This window comes from Leptinotarsa decemlineata, unplaced genomic scaffold, assembly GCF_025532065.1.
Source record: "Leptinotarsa decemlineata unplaced genomic scaffold, Ldec_3_MD MMD2_P_RNA_scaffold_6, whole genome shotgun sequence".
Lineage (NCBI taxonomy): Eukaryota > Metazoa > Arthropoda > Insecta > Coleoptera > Chrysomelidae > Leptinotarsa > Leptinotarsa decemlineata.
Window position 1 is genome coordinate 15,893,298 of NW_027412533.1, and position 27,370 is coordinate 15,920,667.

At 32.5% G+C, this 27,370-nt stretch overlaps 1 protein-coding gene across 4 annotated transcripts in view; it reads left to right on the top strand.

Moving 5' to 3' along the window:
- Window positions 1-27,370, top strand: part of UBL3 (Ubiquitin like 3) — a 291,838-nt gene that overhangs the window by 245,603 nt on the left and 18,865 nt on the right. For 3 of the 4 annotated variants that reach the window (XM_074170052.1, XM_074170053.1, XM_074170051.1), the window contains one exon: window positions 26,229-26,337. In XM_074170052.1, the coding sequence (XP_074026153.1) occupies window positions 26,229-26,337 (109 nt within the window). Of the gene's footprint in view, window positions 1-17,780; window positions 17,926-26,228; window positions 26,338-27,370 lie in introns of those variants that run through there. The other variant, XM_023165562.2, reaches the window with a different exon arrangement.

Consider the following 27,370-nt stretch of genomic DNA (forward strand, 5'->3'; position numbering starts at 1 on the left):
TACGGTAATCGATCCAGGCCATAGAGAGGTTACGCTTATATTGTATCGAGCCCAGCCTTACACATATATCGATGAGCAGGTTTTCTTCACAACCAGCACCTCCTCTCTACGACCCTCTCTGCTCATATATCCGTTCGAACACTCGGTCAACTGCGGTGAGTATTCGTGTGTATACGATGCTTGTAAACAACTTTTAATCATGTTATCGGTCTGTATTTCTTAGGAATCGACAAATCTCCGCTTTCGGGGATGAGAACAATCCGCCCCTCGACGAATTAATCTGGAATCGTCTGCTCTCCGTCCAGCCATGAGTCGAAAACTCTGGCCAGATGACGGTGGGTTCTTGTTACCTTTTTTCACCAATAAGTGTTTAGCCCATCTGGGCCTTGAGCAGCAAAGTTCTTGAAATCCACAAGGGCTCTTCGAACGTCATCTGGAGTTATCGGGTTGCGCAGTTCATCGGGCTCAGGCTGTCGAAGCTCTCTGTTGAAAGCTTCGAGCTGTGGTAGGGCTGAAGTGTCTTAGTTGAGTGGCTGCAGGTGTTCATGGATATCCTTCCAGAATATCCAGAATAAGCGACAAGGTTTCTCGCGGAACCTAAGGTTTTCCGTGATACTTCTCGCTCGCGTCAAGGCAGTGCTGTTTGGAGCAGGACGCGTGTTGTCTCGTCGACGTGATCTTAGCCTCCATCTTACGCATAAATATCCATATTCCGAATCGCAAGGCCGGGATTATTATTATTATTATCATTAACATCTGAGATCAAAAGCCTGAATAATATTGACGTAGATAAAGATCAATCTATCTATCAAAATAATATGTGTCTTCTTCCCACTAGGTAACTCGCCATCTCCCCAGCCCTGCACGTAGACGGGTAAATTAATGTAGCGTTAAGTGCTACAAAGTATATGAAGGAGAGACAGACGATAATAAATCTTATTGGAATGATTTTGGAAACGTTACTATGACGATATATGAGCTATGAGTGATTATTTTAATCTGTAATTTGTATTCGGTGTGAGTTTCTCAAGACGTGAGGTCTTGGTGATCTAGTTCCTATATGGAAATTATTTCTATTGAGTATATCGTTAGATCGTTCACTCTATAATAATTTGTATATTCTATGCATTTGAATAAAATTATAATAGTCATTTTTATTAGTCGATGTTGAATTTGTGTTTTAATCTTGAAATATATAAGCAGGATGCTATACTTAGGACACGAGGAAAAAAGTTCTTGGGCCATAGTAGGTTTTAGCTGATATGATACCTCAAGAACTTTTAGGTGAATACGTAACTTTTACGATTAGAATACTCAACCGAAGTTAATTTTAAGAACTCGTTTATAGGAAACATCTCATAATGTAAGAAATTTATTTGTGAATACACTTTATTATTGTCAAGAAGTGAATGTTTTAACATTTTGAAAACTTATTGAAATAAACTGGAGTAGATTTTTCATTAATTTTTTTCAAAATCATGATATTTATCGTTTGTTTGCAGATTTTTTAAACAAATAACAATTTGCTAATTACACAGGAATAACCGATTCGATTTCCACCTGAAATGTATCGGGAAGGTAATTCCATTGAATATGCAATGGTAAATGGAAACAATCAAGGTGATAGTTTGCAGGATATATTATCTCCGTGCATTGTAAAACCTACCTGAATTCTAAAAGAAGCCATAAAAATAGGACAAAGCCGTCTTCCAACGGTTACAAGTAATCCAATCCACAGGAAAAGTATCTGGTTGAATGGCATTGGGGACGTAATGCTATATAATCTTATAAAAATTAACCGAGTGAAACTAGAACTCGAAGAGGAAACAGTATAAAATTACAAAAAACATTGTTGAAGGTTATGTTACCAAGCAGTGTAGACCAAGAAATCCAAAAATCCTGTACAATTATAAAACTCAATTGCATGTTGATATTTGACATAGATTTGAAAATATAAAATGGAACATGTTCAATTTATATAGTGTGGACGTAAAAATTCCCCCACCGTGTTAACAACTTTCGAAAGGGGCGAAGTTGTCCCAAAAATGTTCTTATTACTTTTCAGTTAGGAAAATAAAAGTGTGGCGTTGGTAATTCTGTCCTATACGTATGTGTATCTGTTTTCGAGATAAAAAATAATTTGTGCTAAATATGGTCCAAAACATAGCCCTAATTGAACCTTAGTACGTCAGTACTCTCAATTCATGAAAAGTTGATATTTTGATGATTGTTTGGACGAACTCGAAATATTTAATTAACACCTAGAAGTCGACTCCATATTATACAGGGCGTGCTAAAAATTTCCATTATGCATAAAAGTGGTCTAAAGTACATTTTTTCAAATGAAACCCCCCGTATATCACTCGATAACTCGAAAGATGATGATAAGTAATTCACAAATAGTTATCGACGGTGTTTCAAAACATCTTCCAAAATGAATGCAAATATAGAATATTCAAACGAAGTTCATATGAAATTATTTATTGCACATGATCAAAGTGATCAAATCATTGTCAGAACTTGCAGAAAATTCAACCAAATGTATCCTGAATTAACACCAATGAACGAGAGCAAGTTTGTAAGGTTACAAAATAATATCCTTAACTATGGCTCAAGGTTTTCAGGGAAGAACTGTATCAAAAATCAGGCATTTCTGGGTAAAAAATAAGATTTTTTGGACTATAACATGTGAAAGTACATAAAATAACAGAATTAGGATGATTAAAAATAACAAAATTGTAAACAAAATATCTCATTTTCATAATTAATCCTGGAAATGTTCTCCAGTAGATTCTAAACATTTTAAAATGTTCTTTTGTACGCAACTTGTGGTTGCTTTTTCAATTTCATGGGGATCAAGATCTCCGATACACCCCACTATTCGCCGTCGCCGTTCTTCTTTGGTAGGCGCTGGAGTACTCTGTACCCTTTCTTTCAAAACAACCCATAAAAAAAGTCAAGTGGCGTGAGATCGGATGATCTCGGTGGCCAATCCCACGATCCTAAACGCCTAAACCAACGATCGTCAAACATTTCTTAAAGTTTCCTGGAAACTTCCTGAGTGGAATGGACTGGTGCTCGGTCCAGGCAAATTTTCGAGGAAATCGGAAATCTTTATAATTTGGAGATACATCTCTGCACTTAGTGATTCTTCATAAATAATAATGCTAATTTTATTGTTCTTTAAAATAAAGAAAACATTCAGGTAAAATATTTCTTGAAAACCCATTTGTTTTGTCACATGAGGATTATGATCAGCCCAAAAATGTTTATTCATTCTATCAAAAATGCCATCCCTCCTAAATTTTGCTTCTCCATTTCTGCTTTGAGAGCTTGAACTTTGGTAAATTTATACGGATGCATCAGTGATTTTCCAAAATTCGTTCTACTGAAGCATGTGGTACATCCAAATCTTTTTTTTTTGCACTACGAATAGAAGCCCTAAAGTCAAGGAGTTCGGATCAAACTGATCTTCCACTTGAAGATGATTAATTGGTGATCGAAACACATGTCGAGGTGTTGAAATAACGATTTGGTGTTGGGCAAAAACTCCAGTAATATTCAGGGTATCAATTCTTTTATAATATCTTCGGCCAAGTTTTTGACGTTTTTCAAATCAATTTTGTGTATGCTTATAATATGACAAGCTAATGCATTGAACAAATCAGATATAGAAAAATTAAAAATAGCACCCGCTTTACGCCTCGAAAAATAGCACCACTAAGTTTAGTTACGAATGTTTTTGATAATTGTGAGTATTTCGTAAGTTTTATTTTAATAGATATTTTTCAAAAATTCAATAAAATATTACTTACCCATAGGTTAAAACTTGCTGTTCTGAGTGATAATATAGAACTCCTTTCATTTCTTTCACATCCCCTATAATGAACCATTATAATACATAGTATGTTTTGGTATTTTATAGTGAACAACATAACTATATAGGTACTTTAATAGCTATTTACATTATTTTATAATATCTTCGGCCAAGTTTTTGACGTTGTTTAAATCAATTTTGTTTTCTGAAAAGGGGAAAACAATAAATATATTTGCATTGTTTATGCTTATAATATGAGAAGCTGACGCATTGAACAAATCAGAGATAAAAAAATTAAAAACAGCACCCGCTTTACGCCTCGGAAAATAGCACCACTAAGTTTAGCTATGAATGTTTTGGATAACTGTGAATATTCCGTAAGTTTCATTTTATCAGATATTCCTTATATACCTATAAGTTAAAACTTGCTGTTCTGAAGTGATAATCTAGAACTCCTTTCATTTCTTTCACATCCCCGAAAATGAATCATTATAATACTTAGTATTTTTTGGTATTTTATAGTGAACAACATAACTATATAGGTACTTTAATAGCTATTTACATTTTGGCTCACACAAATCGAAGCAATAATAGGCGGTTTAATGGCGGCGCATGTATTTCAGGACAATTGCACGTGGATAAACAGGAGGTTTTATATCCTTCACTTACCGATAAATCTTGATAAAAGTGATTCCAAACTCCAATTGCTTAACAATTGCTCCATAATTATTCACAAAACACTCGCCACTCGACAATATCGATATCCCCCCGATACCTACAAACCTGTTCAAACTCTAAAACCTAAAGAAAATAAACACGCGTCACCGCTAAGGTTATATGCAAGTTTGATAATGTTGGTTTAAAACAGCTTATTCTCAAAATAAATAAAAGAATATTGTGTGTATCAAGTATAATTTATTTGCTATAAGAAACAATTAAAATTTGAATGAATGTTATGCAAAAATTAAATCAAGGCATGCGTTTATTTAAAAGAAAATAAAAAATACTCTAAAGAAATATTTTCATATTATTATTGGTTCAAGACTAGGACTTGAATTTTATAGAAGAAATAACATTGAATAAATTTTTTTTGCATATAACCTGTTTATTCCACTTAAATCAAAATTTGAAATTATTGAAGTAAGTATAACGGGAATAGAAATTTAATAATAGGTGATTTTTTGAGCGAAGTATAACATATTATTGAATCATATATTACACTTAAGCCAAAACTATTTTTTTCATGATGATTGTTAATCTTAGATGAAGAAGTGTTTTTTCCGTGTATCTGAAAGAAAGTTTTGTGTGTGATCTACAAATTATTTTGAAATTTCTTTCTTTCATCCTATTGTCGAAAATTTCGTACGCCTTTTCCTCATATCAATTTTTTTAATTTCCAATATAAACATTTTCCTCGTGATTCCAGCGAGAGGGCTTTATGTCAAAAGTATGTGGCAACTAGTCAATTCATTTCGAACTATACTTTTTAAGAACTTTTTCATTTGTAGGATTGCGGCCTTGTGGAATAAACTTTCTGGGACTGTCTTTTCAAATTGAATTGTTATATAATGTACCTACAGCGCACAGACACTTCTCTCACACTACCCTGTGATCGTTGTAAAAAAATTTCTTCAGTAAAAAATACGTGAATACATACATAGGCTTCATTTGTCGTTGTGAATTTTTGTACTTGTAGTAGTAGCCCTTATTCAGCGAGACAGACGCCATCACACCAGTCAGGTTGCCTTTCAGCTCGCCATACAAGGCAGAGAGACCACCCAGTCAACCAGAGTGCATCAAATTGTCACGTGGTGTCCTGTCACTCAGTGGATAACGTCTAAGATTCCTAGAAACCCTGGTGCATGCAACGATTATATTTTGTTTAGAAGTTTTTGAAGGAACCACCTGTTGCTTTTAATGATACTTACGAGAGTTTTTCCAAGATGGCGCTATTCTGAATTGTTGGAGTCTCCGCTGAGTCAGTCAAATTAATTATTATCAAAAAGAATTTTCAACTTTTGCTCTTTTGAAATTGAAATTTTTTGTCCTCCCAATTTTACATTGTTTGTAGTTTTTATTATAGTTTTCGTTCGTTAGTTCTCAATTATTTTAGTTTGGTTACATTTTTCAGTAGTAATAAGGAATAGTGTATATAGTATATAGTTTTGGAAAGTCCAAAAGACAAAGTCGAGAATTCGGAAAAGTCTGGAATTTACGAAATTGAATGTAAGGACTACGATGCAAAATATTATGGACAAACAAAAAGATCTATTCAAGTAAGATATAAGGAACACATAGCACACTTAAAATATGGAAGACCAGAAAAATCGTAAAATCATATTTTGCAATAAAACCATTCCATAGACTTCAGTTCATTAAGATTAGTTAGACAAGTTAACAACAACAGGCAACTAGATGCCTATGAGAGTGTAGAAATAAATAAACACAATAATATTATGAATAACGATGATGGCCCTATACCAAACAGCATACTATATAGCTTGTTAAAATAATATTGTTGGGTTTACTGATTACTGAATTACTACATAAGTACACATTGCAAAAATAAATTTAGATAGGCAATATTGTAAAATTAATTTTTATATAGCTGAAAATTGTTTTATATACAGCTATAATAGTTAAACATATATTGTAAAATAATAGATAAGGCAAAATTGTAAAATTAATTTAGGTTGGTGTACCTGTACGGGTGGTACACCTGAATGGTTTACCTGAATGGAATATCTATATAGCATAAATAGCGTTAGCTTCGCGTTAGTTTCCAGTTTATTCTTCCTCTTTGAAGATGATCACTTGGAGATCGAAACACGTGTTGTTCTTTAAAATAAAGAAAACATTCAGGTAAAATATTTCTTGAAAACCCATTACTTATGTCACATGAGGATTATGATCAGCCCAAAAATGTTTATTCATTCTATTAAAAATGCCATCCCTCCTAAATTTTGCTTCTCCATTTCTGCTTTGAGAGCTTGAACTTTGGTAAATTTATACGGATGCATCTAGTGATTTTCCAAAATTCGTTCTACTGAAGCATGTGGTACATCTTTTTTTTTTGTACTACGAATAGAAGACCTAAGTCAAGGAGTTCAGATCAAACTGATCTTCCACTTGAAGATGATTAATTGGTGATCGAAACACGTGTCGAGGTGTTAAAATAACGATTTGGTGTTGGGAAAAAACTCCAGTAATATTCATTACTACACCAAAGGTTCCAAACAGTGCATCATAAATAAACAATTTAGTTTCAATATTGATTTTCATCAATTATCGGCCAGTTCTATTCAATTCGAGAAAGATTAATGCAGTCAAGCTGCTGGAACATAATTCCATATATATATATATATATATATATATATATATATATATATATATATATATATATATATATATATATATATATATATATATATATATATATATATGTACAGTGTGACCCATTTAAAATGGAACCACCCCTGTAGAATGTGCATTTTTCAATCAATCTCAATTTTTTTTTTATTGAAATATTAAGCATGAAAAACTGTATCTTGACACTAACTTTCACAATTTTAGTTTCATTTCCAAGGCACTCTATGGTTTTTTTTGTTTGTCAAAAACGGCAAAAGTTTATTAGGCAATTTTTGTTTTCAAATTTGACTACACCACTGGATTCGTAGTCGTTATAAATCAAAACTGTCAAATTTTCATTAAAAAATATTTGTTAACAACGAAGTTACAACAACTTCAATTTTGGAAACAAAGTATTTGTTTGTAATTTTTATTCAGATTATAGACATATTTGAGATCTGACAACACTGTCATCACCAAGTAGAACACCAGTGAATTTGTACAGTGAAAATCCGAAGTCAACAGCTCAATGCGTTCTACAGTTATAACTCCTGAAAATATGGTAATGTGAGAGATTTGTGGTGCAAGCGTTTTGTAATAAAAATCTGACTACGCCACTGGATTTGTGGATAATATTCCCTTAAAATCATTCATTTGAGTGTAGGTTACGAGAAGTGAAAATTAAAATAAAAATTGAATAATTGAATAACAGAAAATTAAAAGTTCATTTTCAAGTTACGCAGTAGTAAACCAAGTTCAGAATCTCATGTCATGGGATCTCCCAATTGCGCTTTTACCAAATCTTGATAGAATCTTGAAGTATTAATGGTCATACTTGTAAGCTTTTTGGAAGTTTCCCAATAATAAATAATAGTACTTTTGTAACAGCGCACCTGGAAAATCACATTTTATGAGATTCTGAACTTACTCTACCTTCTTCTATAGCTGATGAAAACAAAATGTATACACACAAGTTTCAAAGTATTTATTCAACAATTAATTGCCATTAAGAAAAAACTGATACTAAAATAAACATTGATTCAAAAGTAAACATTCAAATTTTTGTGGCTTCTACCAAACCTCCATTAAGTTCAATACATTCATCGTATCTCTTCCGAATATTGTTTACACTATTTCTTATTTGTTGAACTGTAATTTCGGCACAAGCTTGTCGTATCCTTTGCATGAGTTCAGCTCGATTCGTTGGTCTTGTTCTGTATACTTTTTGTGTCAGAATACCCCACAGAAAAAAGTCTAATATTGTTAGATCAGGCGATCTAGGTGGCCATTCAATTAAGTCACACCTCGTCCTATCCAATGATTTGGAAACTGGTTATTCAGCCACTCTTTAACAATCCTCGAATTGTGCACGGAACAGCCGTCGAGCTGAAAATATAAATTTACTTGTTCCGCAAGAGGCATTTCATCTATTTCGTCCGATAATTGGTTATTTAGAAATTCCAAAAAATTTTGCCCGTTTATGTTTCCATCAAAAAAATATGGACCTATTATTCTATTTTATACTATACCACACCAAACGTTAACTTTTTCGGAATATTGACTTTTACAATTTATGATCCAGTGCGGATTTTCCGTAGCCCAATACCGAGCATTTTGCGATGAAACTACCCCATTGGTGCTGAAAGAAGCTTCATCACTAAACATTATGCAGTTTAAAAAATTTCTTGTATTCAGGTACTCGCCTTGTGCCCACAAACAAAATTCCATACGTTTCACTTCATCACCTGCCTTTAAAGAGTGAAGAAATTTAGGTTTAAATGCTCTCATTTTGTTTTGTTTAAGACACCTCGGTAAGTTTAAATCCAAACTGGCGACTCGTAAACTTCTGTTTGGGTGGTTTCTAAAATAATCTAAAACAGCACCTTCGTTTTCTAAAATATGTTTGCTGACTGCACCGGTTTCTTTAAATGTTTTGTTAATTTTACTGACGGTGCTTCTGTCAATGGGAAGTCGATTTGAATGTCTGTGATTAAATATCCTAGCTGCTTCTCTTTCACTATGATAATTGTCCCCAGAAATTCTCACAATTTCAATTCTTTCTTCTAATGATAATTGCAAAGCCATTATTAAATGCACGTAACTAACAACTATTATTTTATTTATGATTAACTGTCAAAATCACAGCCTACTGTTGATTTATTATAAAACCTTTGCATAATGAGTTCAGCTTCCTCAAATTATTGATATCTCCTCTAAAAGATTGTTTTAGCTGAGTTATGAAGAATTTACAGGGAACAATTTTTGTCCTGCTCTCTGTTTTATTATTGAATAAATGATTTCCATGCTTTAAATCAATTTGATTTTAGCGGCTATGCGGAAGAATGTACTAAGTACTGCATAACTTGAAAATGAATTTTTAATTTTCTGTTATTCTAGAATACACTTCTCGTAACCTACACTCAAATGAATGATTTTAAGGGAATATTATCCACAAATCCAGTGGCGTAGTCAGATTTTTATTACAAAACGCTTGCACCACAAATCTCTCACATTACCATATTTTCAGGAGTTATAACTGTAGAACGCATTGAGCTGTTGACTTCGGATTTTCACTGTACAAATTCACTGGTGTTCTACTTGGTGATGACAGTGTTGTCAGATCTCAAATATGTCTATAATCTGAATAAAAATTACAAACAAATACTTTGTTTCCAAAATTGAAGTTGTTGTAACTTCGTTGTTAACAAATATTTTTTAATGAAAATTTGACAGTTTTGATTTATAACGACTACGAATCCAGTGGTGTAGTCAAATTTGAAAACAAAAATTGCCTAATAAACTTTTGCCGTTTTTGACAAACAAAAAAAACCATAGAGTGCCTTGGAAATGAAACTAAAATTGTGAAAGTTAGTGTCAAGATACAGTTTTTCATGCTTAATATTTCAATAAAAAAAAATTGAGATTGATTGAAAAATGCACATTCTACAGGGGTGGTTCCATTTTAAATGGGTCACACTGTATATATATTGTTATGATAAGTTTTTTATAAGATTATTCTGTTTTCAAAGTTAAAGATTTTCATATTTTAATTAGTTAAAAGTTTGCATTTATTTTAGTAGTTAAAAGTTAAAAGTTTGTATTTATTTTGATAGTTCGATGTTAAAAGTTTTTCATATTATTATTAATTTGATGTTAAAAGTTCACATATTTTGTTAGTTCAGTGTTGAAAGTTTGTGAAAATCAAAGTTATTCTTAGATGTTTAATTTTATTAGAAAGCCAGATACTTTACCTTTATTCAAATTCTTATCTGTATAATTTGGAGTAATGTTCATGCCCAGATCAGGCAAAGTTGTGACTTATCAGTACTAGAGTATTTCAGATCATTTCCAAACAGCACAACTAACCAGAAACCATCAATCATCGGGAAAAATACACTGAAAACAGTAAAGACATTAATACAACATAATAACATACAATAAAACAGATTTACACTACAAATTAATAACAAAAATTCAATTATCACTGACATTAGGAATTTTATCTGAAAAATGGTAAGAACACTCAGTACATGATTTGGATGCAACTAAAGAGTAGCCAATCAGATTGATAAATTGAAAAGGAGGTGTTAACTTCTGAAAAATTATGAATTTTGGATTCAAAATTAGAAAAATTCAAAACAAAATGTGATGAAATGTAATCAAAATTAATCATTATCAGTATTAGTGAAAATTGGGTAACAGAAATCGTAAATATAATATGTGTGAACAGTGAAAAGTGTCAAAATTGAAGAAATTTCAAAATTATTGTGAGGAAGAGCAGCAGGCAGGAAAATTTTGTCTGGTTGCCAGGGGTGAATCAATAATCAGTAGGAGAGAAGCTTTTGAATTGTCCAGACGCGAATTTTTTTGAAGAGCTGTTAGAAATTAAAAAAGGGAAAAGAAAGAGAAAAGGCCGTTTTGCATGTTCTTATCAATATAAATCCATCAATAGGAGCCGAGTATAAATAATAATAACGAGAAAGGATACTTACTGGAGATTTTAGAGTGTCTGGAAGAATTCAAAATTCCAATCAAGGGAAAACCAATCCAGGGAAGCTGTACCAGTTTTGAGGTATTACAATATCATTTATAATTCCCAATCCATAAGGAGAATACATTTTTTGAAAATCTTGAACAATTCATAACCTCCAAATCGAATCAAAAGTTTTCCAGTCACAAGGAACTTCCAGTGTGAAAATCACAACTTCTGAACTTTTATTTATTAACGAACTTCATCATTTTATTTACAAGAACTATTATTGGATTTAATATTAGGAAAATTTGAAAAATTCACTGACATTTAGCACAGATATTTTTAGAATCGTTTCCCACGCACGAACCACAGACATACTGGATACTTACTGGAGATTTTAGAGTGTCTGGAAGAATTCAAAATTCCAATCAAGGGAAAACCAATCCAGGGAAGCTGTACCAGTTTTGAGGTATTACAATATCATTTATAATTCCCAATCCATAAGGAGAATACATTTTTTGAAAATCTTGAACAATTCATAACCTCCAAATCGAATCAAAAGTTTTCCAGTCACAAGGAACTTCCAGTGTGAAAATCACAACTTCTGAACTTTTATTTATTAACGAACTTCATCATTTTATTTACAAGAACTATTATTGGATTTAATATTAGGAAAATTTGAAAAATTCACTGACATTTAGCACAGATATTTTTAGAATCGTTTCCCACGCACGAACCACAGACATCTTAAGTTTTCAAGTAACTAATTTGCCGTTACACGTAAATTTAACTGTACGGAACACAATTCTAAGAATATTTTTGTTTCAAATTTAACATTTACTGTAACATTTCTTAGCATAAGGTATTTTGGCGCAGTTTTAGGGTAATTTAAGTTTGGTTTGACAAAACATTTCAAAAATTTGACATTCATTATATTTTTTTTAACTTTGAAACAAAGTTTTATATTCAAAAACACAGACATACAAAATTTTATTCATAACACCTTTCCAAGAACTCTACTCTGAGAAAGAGAGCTGCATGAGCTTCGATTGAGCTGAGCAACCTTGAAGAATAGAGATAAGATTTAGAGGTGAGGACAGGTATCTGCCGGAGCACTAAGAATTTTGATATCACAAAAAATTTTCAAGTTATTTGAACTATCAGAATAACAATCAAGAATCAAATTAATTAAATTATAAATATTCTTCTAATTTTATATTTTTATAACAATATATATATATATATATATATATATATATATATATATATATATATATATATATATATATATATATATATATATATATATATATACATATGTATGAAACAAAATTGCCAATGCTTGATGAAAATATATATTAAAACTTAACAACACAGTCTATTATGAGATTTTCGCTAAAAGGTGTTTAAAATAGGTTTTTAAAATGTTTTATAGTGAAAGTAGATAAACTGTATTAGTAATAGTACTAGTTATGTTTATTCACAAGGCATCCTCTTGTTACTAAAAAAATGGCTAATGATATTAGAAATAAATTATCATTGCAAAGAATGATTTAGATTATTTGAGTGCACCTTCACCATATTTAACAAATAACGATTCGAGTCGAACAAACTAGAGATAGTTATATTTTAGTGATTTCGAAAAAACTCAAACTCCTTAAGTATCATTTCAGAAAACCATAGGCGTTAATTTCTGAAAGACAGCCCGATCCTGTCTTTACGGTACTTAGCGCAGAGTCGTGACATTGCAACGATGGCAAATGGTTTGCATTATATTGAAAGTGTGAAAGCGTAAAGTAATTAATAATTATAGAAATGTGGTTGAATGCCATTAAAGCAATGACGTCAAGTTATATTCAATGGTTTCAATGAAGATTGGGATTTGAAACAGCTTTTAGATTTTATGCTTGGATAGATCCACTCATTTTGAACCTAGCTACTTACCTACCTCTGAAATTGGGATTTATTTATTTCCTTCAATTTATTTATATTTATGACCAACTATTCAATATAAGCTCATAAACAAATATCTTTCCACAAACCAGGAGTTCCCGAATTTTTTAAAATTGTCCCTAACATGTAGGATGTTCCTGTACACGACTTCAAAGTTAACAAATTGATTGGGCATACTTTGAGGCTGGCTGTAAATCCAATTATCTGAAAGAACAATTCGTTCAGGCCAGTCTCAAATTACCTACACTGTAGGTTAATGAACTGAGACCTATCAGAAAACAACTACTTCCCTGGATAATACCACGAAGGGCGTTGGATTATATCCGACAAGTGTCAGTGCAGGATTCTTCACTGGAGTTATTTCTACATATGCTGTTGGCGATACAATTGCCGCAATCGATTTTCAATTATTGAAACACACTTGCAGACCGGTTACGGGCTATTTGGCCCTCGTCACGGAAAGGTAGTGTCTGTCATCAACATAAAGTCGATAATTTCCGATAATTGAAAATCGATTTCTTCAGAGTATCATTCTTCTAACTAGGTTGAAGCGAACAACAAACAACATGTTTGTCATCGCCCCATCTGCCTGTGAACGAGGTAACCAATCGCATATCCGAAATTTGTTCAATTCCTCGATTGCGGCAGTTGTATCGCCAACAGCATATGCAGAAATAACTTCAGTGAAGAATCCTGACACCTGTCGAATATAATCCAACGCCCTTCGTACTATTAGCCAGGTGAGTAGCTGTCTGATGGTGTCAGTCCGTTAATCTTCAGCGTAGGTAATTTGAGACTGACCTGAACGAATTCTTCTTTCAGATAATTTGACTTCAAGGTTGTTTGTTGGGATGTAATGATAGTATATTTTTTTATGAGACCTCAATAACTAAATAAGATATCTGATAAATTCAGAATGGGTTTGAAAGGGAAAGAGTCCTACTTTCAGATAACTAAACTAGTTCCGGAATTCTTGAATGATTTTAGCAATTCTGAGGTATCTTCATCCAAGGTAATTGATGTTTATAGAAAAATTCAGTAAAAATATATTGGCCTTACACAAGCCATCCCATCCGCTCTAAGGTATTTTTATTTTTCCACATCCGACTAGTATCATTCATTCATTATTTATTACCTACTTAGTAGGTACCCCTCTGAAAATATTGATTATTCATTAAGAATTCAAAACAGTACATATCTAATACATAAAACAAAGTCGCAAAGTTACACTATTTATAAGTCAAGAACGGTTGGACCCATTTTCATGATTTTTGATTTGCTGGATTTGTCATCGCCCAAAATAGCAAAATAAGTATTGATACATTGAAAACACGATAAAAAAAATTGAAGATCAAATAAACTGACAACATTCATTTAGTTAGGTTATGACAGTTGTCATGGTACAGGCAAATACAATTGGGGTTTATGATATTTGATTGTGCGCGCATGAATAATTGCTATGTCATTTTAGAAGCAGAATCAGCAATATCTATCACTACAATATTATTTACAATATCGCAAGCGAGAAGATTGAATCTTTCACAACGAAGCTGTAGTATAGACTGCTGGATATTGCGAATCAATCCACTCCAGGTGCAGAAATCGCACGAAAAGAGCGCCATGATCAGCGTTAGGTGTACTGTTTTTGCAATAGATATGTTGTTTCAGCCTTCGAGCAATTTTTCTACTGTTTGAGAGTTGAAATATATCGATAACTCAGATTACTTCCCATTCTTATTAAATAACCATAAATAGTAGAAGTTACGATGTATGTATCTATCAAAAATATTTTCTACTGTTTTTTTGTATCACTCTGTATATCTGAACAAAATCTAATCCCAAGCAAGTAAATTACCTAGCCGTGTTAGTATTGCCCGTCTTCGTGATTCATAAAAACAATATAAAAAACTTACCTATTATACGTATTTCAATCAATTGTTTGAAGTTGGGAGCAGAACGTTCTCAAGGCGTGTAAAATGAAAATATTTTTGTATTTTTTATGTGTTAAAATCATATATTTAATTCATTAATTACTTGTGTTGTTTGGAACGTTTGGTGTAGTAATGAATATTAATGAAGATGATCAGTTGGTGATTTGAAACACGTGTCGAAGTGTTAAAAATAACGGTTTAGTGTTGGGATAACACTACAGTAATATTCTTGAATTCATTTATCGATGTTTTTGTAATCCCATTGACTTTCTGCCCTAAATGTTTATCGCTCCTTTCATACTTCATTTGAGATTTTTTTAAATATAAAGTAGGCTTCACAGAATCTGTCTTGAAAAATTGAATAAAAAGATTTCTAAATTGCGTCTACATTCTTAAAGTTCTAATTTGTAGCAAATATCGGCGAATCTATTTTATAAAACAATTAAAAAATCTGAAAAACAGCAATATTCATCACATTTTCTGATTAATTCTAAACCTTGAAAAATTTTGAATATAGTAGGTTATACACAGATTGGAGTGTTATTTAAAACAAGTATACGAGAAACGTACATTTGAACATTTAATAACGGAGAAATTAGTGCAGATAACCAGCAACTACAGTAATTGTAACGTGTCTTGCACAATGAACATACAAAGTATGAAACGAAGTATTCCCATTCATCAGATGTTGCCCGTTATCTACTAACGGTAGTAGAGAGTAGAACTGACTGTTATTTCGACGTGCTCTATTGAAAATAGATTAAGATCGATCTGATATCAGCCGAGCGTGATATACAGGAAATCTTTAATCTTTGTTTATTTAGTTATGGCACGTTTTTGTTATTTTCTTGAAATTAGCAGTTATTGACCTTATTTCCCGAGTTCAGTTATAAAGATAGGCATTTTTTTGGTGAATCGAAAACAAGAACATTAAAAGTATCTCTTTAAATGAACTTTCTTAGTTTGTTCATTTATAGGACATATATGTTCCTATAATACGCTTGTTGGGGTTACACAATCCCACAATCCACAGTATTAAAGAATTCATGTCCCAATTATATTCAAAACTCAATAGTTATTGTAAAATTGACAATAAGGCGAAAGTTTTTTAGTTATGATGGATTGAAAAAATTTGGGATTTAAAATGTCTCTTTTTGTTGTGTCACATAAGTATATGAATAGGTTTTGGAAAAAAGGTTTTTAGCATTTTACTTCTGAATCATTATGTAAAAAATGATAGAGTTCCGAAGAAAGGAAGAAAGCAATGAATTCAACTAAATTCACAAAAGTTTACCACTTTTTTTGGTTAATGATGGAGAGTAGAAGGTCACAAAGCTTTTCACCAACTAATCTGCCCAAAAAAACCTTTTTCAATAAGAATGATTCACATCTGTTTTAAATTTTGTGAACTGATTATTTAAAGGTATTTTAGTTGAATATTTCACTGTCTTGATATGCTACACAATTAGGAACGCAAGTATACTGAGTATTATACTTATACGTTAGTCGCATATACTGATTCTACTTTCGCCAGTGCTGATAGATAATCGATGTAATTTATAAACAATAACAGTCTTGAAATATTTTGCCGTCAGAAGGCTTTGCAAACATCGATGTTGAAGCTACATCTGTCAAATTAATTGTCATTTATTCATTCTGTTTTGCCAAATCACCATCAAAAAGGATGTTCTGTTTGGGCAACTTACCGCGCTTCGCCTATTTTACAGTCGCCATAATCGTCCTACCTAGTGTGTGGTGGATAAATTTGGGTCCGTCCATTGGTTCAGTAAACGATCGACCAACACCCGTAAGTTGACGAAACGCAAGATCTGCTGCCGAAAACATCGCTGCTGTCTATGAGAGTGTACAGGAGAAACCGAGGCAGTCGATTTCGCGTCGCTCACAGGAACACGGCCATTTGCAGACCACAATTTGGCGAATTTTGTGGTGTGAGTTGGGCCTGCACCCGTACAAAATTCAAGTGATCCAGGAACTGAAGGTAAACGCTTTCTTCATCAAAGTCACCCCCCTGACCAAAATGAGGGTGACTTTGATGAAGAAAGCGTTAGAGAATGTCCCAAAAAAAATGTGTGGACCTTCAATGGGAATATCTTTGTGAAAATTAATAATAAAGTACATCGTCTTAAAACTGAAACACAACTGGAAATACTCCGTAAAACATCTGTAACATGATTGACACGTTATCTGTATCTGAACAATTTTAAGTCGTGTAACTGATTAACTAAATTGGGTTCAACTTATAGTTATTATTATGTAATTTTCAGTAATATTCATCTTCTTATTTTATAGCCTTCTCAAGCTCAGAATTATGCTTTTGATGTATTACTACATTTCATTAGTCTATTTTGGTGTTCATGTTGAAGTTATTATGTAAGTAAGTATTATGTAATTTTCAGTATTATTTATATTCTTTTTATAGCCTCCTCAAGCTTAACATTATATTTATTGATGAATTATTTGCTACACTTCATGATTTCAATAGAATTATGTTTTTTTTCCTGTTAAAAATGTAACCCATATTACCTATATATTTATAAAATGGAGTTTTTTTTTGTTAAATTGTCAATTTTTGTACAAATTTCAAGAGGCAGATTCGCTACATCACTTTATTTCTTTTGCTTGTTGACAGGTGTTACAGGGCTACTCAGTTCACTATTTATTTAAACATCACTCTGCATTTTTGTCTCATTTTTCTCTAACTTCTCTTTCTTTTCCTTCTCTTTACTAATTACTTGATTACCATTCTTTCAGGTCATGTTGAATATATGTCATATGAATGTCAGATCCTTACCATCAAAATTTAATGAATTTCATAATCAGATTCTCGCTGGGGACTATGATATTATGAGAGTAACAGAAACATGGATGCATGCAGCAGTAATGTAAGTTCTGCTCCTTATATATTTTTACGCAAAGATAGGTTATCCAGAGGCGGAGGGGTAGGTATGTTTCCGAGAAATACTTTCAAATATGAAATTATTTTGAGTCAATGCAGTAAATAGCTGGAATGTATTTGGATAAAATTAAACGTAGGTAGAAATAACCTTATAGCTATCGGTATAGTTTATAGGCCACCTAATTCGCACTTAACATTATTTTTAGACGGAATTGAAGAAATATTCACCAATATTTATTCAAATTACAGTGATATAATATGTTTAGGTGACTTTAATATAAATATGTTAGATCCCAGTTCGAATAACTCAGAGAGGTTTCAGACGGTATTAGAAATATTTAATTTCAGGCAGGTTGTTTCGGAACCGACAAGAATTACGGGAACATCTTCTTCACTGCTAGACTTGATAATTACAAATATTGATAAAGTTTATAAAATTAGTGTTATACACAATGATCTTTCAGATCATGCATTGACAGAGGCTCAATTTTCCTTTGAAATTGAACCCAAGGTAAAAAAAACCAAAAGATAACTTGTAGAAACATTAGTCATATTGATATTGACAGATTCAGTGATGATTTAATAAACCAACCTTGGCATTTACTAAATAAAACTGTAGATATAGATGTTAAATTAAATCTCATGAATGATTTCATTACAAAAACTCTTGATTATCATTCACCAAAAAAAAAATATCTTTTTGAAGAAACAAAATTACACTCCTTGGATCACTGAGAACATAAGACTGATGCAGAAATTGAGAGACAAAGCATGACCTCGATTCAAGAAGTTAAAACTAGCACACCATTGGGATTACTATAAACAACTGAGAAATTACACTATTACAGCTATACATTACGAGAAAAGTGCATACTTAAACTACAAACTACGTAATACTGATAGTAAGGGTAGATGGCAGAAACTTAAGAAATTAAAAGTTGCGAAAAGTAAAAATAAAGAACTCCCTGAAAATTCGAAAAATGTAGAAGCTATTAGCGATTTTATTTCAACTGTCTCAAAGAGATATCCCACCGGATGAAGACTTACTGCGCTTTTATGACACGAACAGAAAAGAAGGTGAATAATTCTTTTTTCACCAACTACTGAAGATGAAATCTTTAGCATCATAAATAGCATAAAATCAGAAGCATATGGGTTAGATGAAATCAATATAAGTATTATAAAAATTTGCTGTCCTTTCATTATAACGGTACTAACTCACATATAAACGAATGCATTAGTCAGAGTTATTTTCCTGATTCATGGAAATGTGCAAAAATTATACCTCTACCAAAAAATGATCACCAAAAAAATTTTAATGATTCTAGGTCAATAAGTATTCTCCCGACATGTTCCAAAATTATAGAGAAAGTAATGGAAAATCAAATGCGCCGTTTCATTAATTGTTACAATATTTTGCCACATAAACAGTCAGGTTTAAGAAAAGGTTATAGTTGTGCAACAGCATTATTAGAGATCGTAGATGACATAATTAAAGCTATAGATAAAACTGAAGCCACTATTTTGATTCTGTTGGATTATTCAACAGCATTTGATACCATCAATCATAAAATATTTTGTGCTATTTTACATTTTTTTGAGTTCAGTGATGCATCAGTGATGTTGATATCATCTTATCTATATAATAGATTACAAAAAGTACAGATTCATGATATTTCTCCTACTTGGAGAGAAGTTAAAACAGGAGTACCCCAAGGCTGCATTTTAGGCCCACTGTTTTATACCCTCTATACTGCCACATTCATCAATAAGATGAAGTCTTGTAAATATCACCTTTATGCAGATGACTCTCAAATATCTCTATCTTTCAAATCTTCAGATATAGGTCAAGCAGTAACCGATATAAATTTTGATTTAAATACGATTTTAAAAGTGTCCATTGACCATATGTTGGAAATCAATCCAAACAAATCAGTAGCTATTATTTTTGGAAGTGATAGCATCAGGGAAGAAGTAAAAAACTACAGCTTGAGAATGGGAAACTCTGAGATACAATTCAGACCGTATTAAAAAATTTGGGGTTGACTTTAGATCATAAACTATGATTTCATGAACATATAAGCTACAAACTCAAAATTGCTTATTCATCATTGAAACTCATATATAAACTTGGGGTTTCCCCAAGTCGCTGGCGTATGTAAATAAGCCACAAACGAAAATAAATACTCAGAAGCTTAAAAAGGTTGATAATGCTGACAAAAACGTTATACGCCGTATGGTGTATAAGTTTTAGTAAGAAAACAAGGTTCCAACTCTAGAAATGATCTTTGGACACACTGCTCAATATTTTGCTAGATTGTGTCTTCAAGTACAGAAAAACAAAAGAACAGTCATATTGGAGTCATCTAGCACCGTAGCATGGCGGCAGCAGTATTTACAAAAAATTAAGGAATGCCGCCAATCAAAAAAAGAGACAGTGTACCTTGACGAAACTTGGTTCGACACACATGATGTTGTTAAATATGATTGGGTGGATGACGGCAATAAGTGCTTTCTAAATAGACCTTGTTCTCGCTGTAAACGGGTTTTCATTCTACACGCAGGCAGTGGTAAGGGTTTTGTTCCTAATGCTCTTCTATTGTTAACTAAAAATATAAAACAATCATCCGCTTACTACCATGAAGATATGACCGCCAGTATTTTTGAAAAGTGGATCAATGAACTGCTGCCAAATCTTTCACCAAATTCTGTTATTGTTATGGAAAATGCGGCTTATCATTCCCGTCTATATAACAAAATTCATACTAGTAGCTAAATTCATGGAAAGTAAAAATATGGAAATTGCGAAAAGGGCTATCAAAAAAGTATTATTGGAAGCTATAAAAAATGAAAACTTCAATGAAGATAGCCTAAATCAATTTATCAGAAGAATATGTGATCGACAAGGTATGGGAAGCCCATGGTCATACTATTCTACCCCCTCCCACTTTTAACTGAGAATTCAATCCGATAGAGATGATTTGGGCTGCTGAAAAAAAAACTGAAAAAATATAATCAATTTCCAACAGATTGTGATTTCGTACTAAGGAATATACGAACGGTTATTAATGAAGTAAACGTTAGTGGTGTTATAGAAAGGGAAAATGAATATTACATTTCATCTTCCATTGACTCCATTATTTGAGACGTTTGATACGTTTGATACGTTTAATGCCATAAGAAATACATCTTGTCGACAAACATTTTTCTGCTAAAAAAATAAATATAAATATTAATAAATTGTTTAGTAAATTTATACATGTACTAATGTACACAAATGAGTACAGTATGTTTGTTAAAGTGTAATCTTATACATGGGTAAAACTATGATTGAGTAATGTTTGTATGAATGTATAAATAAAAAACACTACGAAGAGAAAAAAAATATATAACCCCAAATTCATATTCAAGCTCTAAAAATTAAGATAATGAATCTTGAGTTTTTATTTATTTCTCATGTAAGTACAAATTTTTTTTTCGTTATCTTTACAGCCAATCAAAAAAATCCATGTAGGTTTATGAAAAATCAAATTAATTTTGAAAGAAAATTATACCACGCCCCTCATGCCATACAAAGAAACTGCCGACGTTTGGTTACTATTTGGTTTTCATGCCATTCGAATTGACTTACAACTTTATTTCAAAAAGGGTCAGATTCTGTCATTTTTTTTTTGGGTTGAACTGTTTTGTTGGAAAGTGTTATGGTTATGCTTGTTTTTAGCGCGTTTTAGTTTTGGACATTGAATAAGATCGAAGTTGTGCAATTTGGCTGTTTCTGTGAAGAAATTCATCAGTGAAGTAATGGTTTACAAATTCTCTTTGGTATCGTACTCCAAAGATTGATAGATTACGAATAAATATTCCAAAAAACATCTCCACGCCTCTTGGGATAACTATAAACAATTAACAACCTTTGACACCACACATTCTTTTCTTTTCGACTGTGTACTGCACAAACTCTAACTTCAAAATTATTAAAATTTGACAAAATTCATTATTCAATCCGTGATTAAACTATAATTAGTAATATAAATGTAGCACAAAAAGAATGCAGTAAAGAAAAAAGGAGCTCTGACATCACACAATCTTTCTAACGGTGTAATTTTTTTATAAAACAATTATGAGGGATATTTTGTTTGTTATGGTCGAATGGCTTAAAAATATGATATTGCTTACCATTTACGTGTATAAGGGACTTTCTGTAAGTGTCTTGAAAAATAATGAGAACATCTCAAAATTTACAATTGTATATTTTCACTGATTCTTAGAAGTATGGTACCTCGAAAATCCAAATGAATTTTTTTTAAAAAGGATAACGTTCAAATAAAATTTCATGAAGTTTCTCAATTTCCATTTAGTCATCAGCGCATAAACTATCCACTATCTTATCTACTAATTATTTGAATACAATAATAATTATCGTCAACCGAGCCGTCAGTGTTTAATGTTGTTGAGTCATCGCTCCGATAAACAATTTGTTATTATGCAACTATTATATGCATCTGCAAATCAATATTTTCCTTGACAGGAATGGTTATCGGGAACATATTTTTCATGAAGCATTTCTTCGCGGCAACGCGTCATTTATTCTAGAAAATAACGACTGTTGTAGTTTGAATTGAACGAATTATTTGGTAGATAGGGTGGACAATGAAAGCGAAACGAGTCTCAACTCAAAGTTGTCACTTCTATCCACTTGGCGGAGTGCGATCCAATTTTCAAATCATGAATAGAATTAGAGGTCAAGTGGTACCTCGTTTAAAAAGTCATCGATTTCTCTTTTCGAAGCCTCGAACTTTTTTAATTTGAATCAATGGGTATGGAGACATTTTATGACAAGTTTGTCAACATGAAAAGCCGGTGTTCAGAATTATTACCCGATATTAATTCGATCTGTCATCCCGATATTCCATCTACTATCTATCTATTATATTTTTTAAAGATCATTTCAAGGTTAATCTTTTTTTGGAATTCCTTTTTTTTATACCGAAATTTTGATTCAAATAAATTTTAAGATTTCATCTCCTGTTGACTTTTTTAAAACATATTTTCTGTTCTCTGAAATTATGACTTATGAATTGAAAAAATATTTTGATAATAAGCAGTTACAAACGGTGATACCTATCTCAAGAGTATCACTAAGCGTACTCCACCGGTAGAGTGGTCCTGAGAATTATTGTCATAACACCTGTGACAATGTCGTACCTATGGTGAAAGGAGAATTCAAAGGTTTAAAATTATAACCTATTATGCTGAAAATTCTTCTGCTTTTCTCTCAATTGAAAATGATGTAGAACATTCGTTAGATTATAATTTTTCAATTAGAGATTTTTTGTTTTTTCATTATTAAATTATTAAAAGTTTGTCGTCTTTATGTCTCAACTTTTTAAACTCAATTTAGAAGAAGCTCTAGCAAAGTGGATATGTTGAGAAAAACTGAAAAAAATTGAAATAAGCTGGTAAGGCATTTTTAATAAAATCTGTTCAAAATCCGTTTTTCCGTTAATCAGCTGTTGAGAAACTTGTGCAAGCTAAGGACTAAAGAGGTCTTACCTTTTAACGTGTGATTCCTAACACGGTACCTTGAATATATTTAGCTTTGGTTGCATAAAATCACAGTTCAGGGACTCTTACCTTTTATATCGAAAATTAACTAAAAATAATACCACGCTGGTTATCCAGACTTCATGTGCCCACTGTTGATACACTGTGGGTGAGTTTATGTATTTCTCAGTGTATACCAAGCAAAACTAATCTAGCATTCCGTTCTCTTTCCCTTTCTATATCGGTTACTTTCCCCATTAGTATTCCTTCACCTGCAAAATGAGCACTGTTTCCACCAAACACAAGAACGGCACCACTCTTGTGAACATGCGTTTCTCCCAACCAAGTTGCCGTATTCAGGAGATGAACTTGAACCTGGCCTCTATTCACATCTAACAGGGTAATTTTTACTTTCATTTCAATGATTTCGGATAGAAATTCGCGGAAAATGTTCTCGCTCATTTGACACAGCGATTCATAAGAAAGTAAACAGTGGGCTGTTTGGAATGGGACCTTTGTCTCACAATACACTTTGCTGTATCCAGACTTTCGAAAGCACCCAAGAATCTAATGTCATGTATCGATCTCAACAATTTCAGACAGTTTGTGTTCGTGTTGGTCTTCTCAATCGGATATGTGCTGCGTGCTGTTTGAAACGAGTTTCAATAACCTGCTTAGTCTGGCCGGTATATTTTTTGTCACAGTCCTCACAGCTCAATTCATATATCCCCCACTTTTCGTTTTCCAACATATTGTTTTCAGGGTTACCTAACATTTGTTAAGGTGAGCAAAAAGTTTTGAAGACTACTTTTCCGTTTAACTTTTCAAAATTGCGATATGATCTGTTAAAAAGTTTAAATTTTTATTAAACAATAAAGTTTTGGAATAAACAACCAATTTATAAGAACCGGTAACACACGGGCAAAATAAACAGTGTATAATCCTTTTTGCCATATCGCTTTTTCCGAAGCACTTCTCTGACAAAAACCTAACCGTTTACAGTTACAAAATATCGAATGCATGTAATAATGTCATTCCAATAAGTACTTCAAAATATGTCTACCTCGCTGAAATTGTACCTGATAGTTTGAAGTAAAAGTAAAAACAAGATAATACAATACCAAAAGTGATTGAAATCGAAAGGAAAACAGTAAAATATTCAATTTTAGCACAACAACATGTGAACTCTGCGTACTGTTGTGATTGTAGAGTCCAGGCCGTCTGAGGGGGTGGAAACGTGGTGGAAACTTTGAAAAATCATATAATCGAAAATTGAATGTGTACACCTACGAAATGAAGATATCTCATTCTTGACGACCGAATCGAAAAAATAAACTACACGTCAGAGTTTTCCATACTGTTTGAAGGGGTAAAAACAGGGTGGAAATATTTAAAAAATTCGTAACATGAAAAATCGACTTTGTACACACCTACCAAAATGAGACAGGTTATTCCTGATTACCGAATCGACAAAAAAAACATCACGTTATGTTATTCAAGGCCGCCTGAGGGGTTGGAAATGGGGTGTATAGTTTGAAAATCGTATCATTGAAAATTGAATTTGTACACCTACAAGATTGGGATATATTATTTCAGATGATCGAACCGACAAAAAACAACACGTCATAGTTTTTTCAGGCCGTGCGAGGGGGTGAAAATGGGGTGGAAAGTTTAAAAAAGCGTATCATCATAAATTGAATGTGTACACCTACACGGTTGAGGATATGTTATTCCTAATCACCGTGTCGACAAGGAAAACACAACTTGACATATTTTTCCAGAACGTCTGATGGGGTGAAAATGAGCTGAAAATTGAATTTGTACGCCTACAAGATTGAGATATGTTATTTCTGATGACCGAATCGACAAAAAAACATCATGTCATAGTTTTCCATACCGATGTACAAAGTCGATTTTTCATGTTATGAATTTTTAAAATTTTCCCTGTTTTCACCCCTTCGGACGGTCTGGAAAACTCTGACGTGAAGTTCATTTTGTTGAATCGGTCGTCATGAAAATAGATATCTCCCTTTCGTAGGTGTACAAGTACACATTCAATTTTGGATTATATGATTTTTAAAAGTTTACATCCCATTTTCACCCCCTCAGACGGCCTGGAAAATTCTGAAGTGGAGTTTATTTTGTCGATTCGGTCATCAAGAATAGCAGATCTCAGGTTGGTAGGTGTACAAAGTCGATTTTTCATGTTACGAATTTTTAAAAATATTTCCACCCTATTTTCACCCCTTCAGACGGCCTGAAAGCTAGAACGATTTTTTTCACTGAATCGGTCAATTAGCGCATCATATTGAAAAATGGTAGATGTACAAAGTCGTTTAATGAAAAGATAATAATTTACTCATTTTTTCTCAGTGTACTGTGTGGATGGTGAACTTCAAACCCGTAACAATTCTTGGTATTCTGAGAACATGTATCGACAATGTAGTGTCATTTGTCATATAATCCCGGAAAAACAGTCTTATCTGCTTCACCTGGGTTATTCACTTTCCCATCTCCCCTACTTATATGGTATTCAAAAACTCCGAATTCATTTGTTTAGAAATTTTACTGTCACTCATGGATACCTTATTTAAATGTTTATTATTTTCCCAATAGTTCTGCCGATCGAATACCCCGCGAGCGGCAGATCTATTGTGCTTTACCTCGCACTGGATCTCAAAGTAAAGCAACATTAAATACGAGTTTTTTCCAATTCATTCACATATGTCGTTTGTTTTGTTACAGATAAATCTTCGTCTGATACTCGTCAGTGGCAAAACAAAAGAGTTCCTGTTTAGTCCGAGTGATTCTGCAGGAGACATTGCACAACATGTTTTCGACAATTGGCCAGACGGTGAGTTTTTCAAATTGATAATAAAACATTATTTCAAGAGCGGCAAAGACAAATTAAGATTGCGTTTACTTAGAAATGTATAACATAAATAGTATTTTCCACAGACTTTATCTCGTATGCAAAGCCAATTTATGACTTTGTTTGTCGCTTGTGCACTTCGCACTAGCAAGTTAATATTCAAAAACAGATGTTGAAAATTAAGCCGAAACATGTAATTAAACGCATTTATTATAGAATATATTCGAAGGATCCTTTTTCTTGCTGATTAATGAGAAGTTCATTACTCAACAAGAAAAACGATCCTTTTCTGAGTTGCTGTTTTAATGGATAAAAAAATAATTTGAACAGAAGGTTACGGTTAGACACTTAATCCAATAATTTCATCATATTTTTTGGCTTTTCGTTGATTTCAATGATCTTGCTTCTTAAAGGCTTTAATAATTTTTGTTCAATATTCTTATTTCAGATTTTTTTCATGTACTTTGAGTGTAGACTAATCCACACCCGTTTCTTAACGAGTTTATCCACTTTATTGGTTATAACCCGATTCTTATCTCTGTTTTAAAGAGTGTTATTAGTTCCAAAAGTGACTTAACATCTCTGAGTTCTTCTTGATTGTCTGTCAGTATATCAATTCAAAGCAATGCCGTCCAACTGTGAATCATTTTATTCATGATCATTCGAAATTTGCAATGGACACTATTGATCATTTTGAATTTCGCAAATTTTTAGTTTTTTTTTATTCATACTTAAATATTCAATTAGAGTTTCAAGACTTTTGGAATCAATGCAAATTGACAGGCACTAGTTACTGGCCTAATGGTATTAATTTGTATAATAATTATACAAAAGCACCTATTCTTATCAAATTCTTATCTATTCTTATCAAAACTACTGTTATAGTAAACCCTTGCTAGAACAATTTTTGGTAATAAAAAGACGAGAGTTAGGTCATTGTCTGAGAATACCTACCACAGAGAAGCGACATTAACGTCGGATCCTTTGATGTTCGGTGTCCCAACTCCGAACCGAA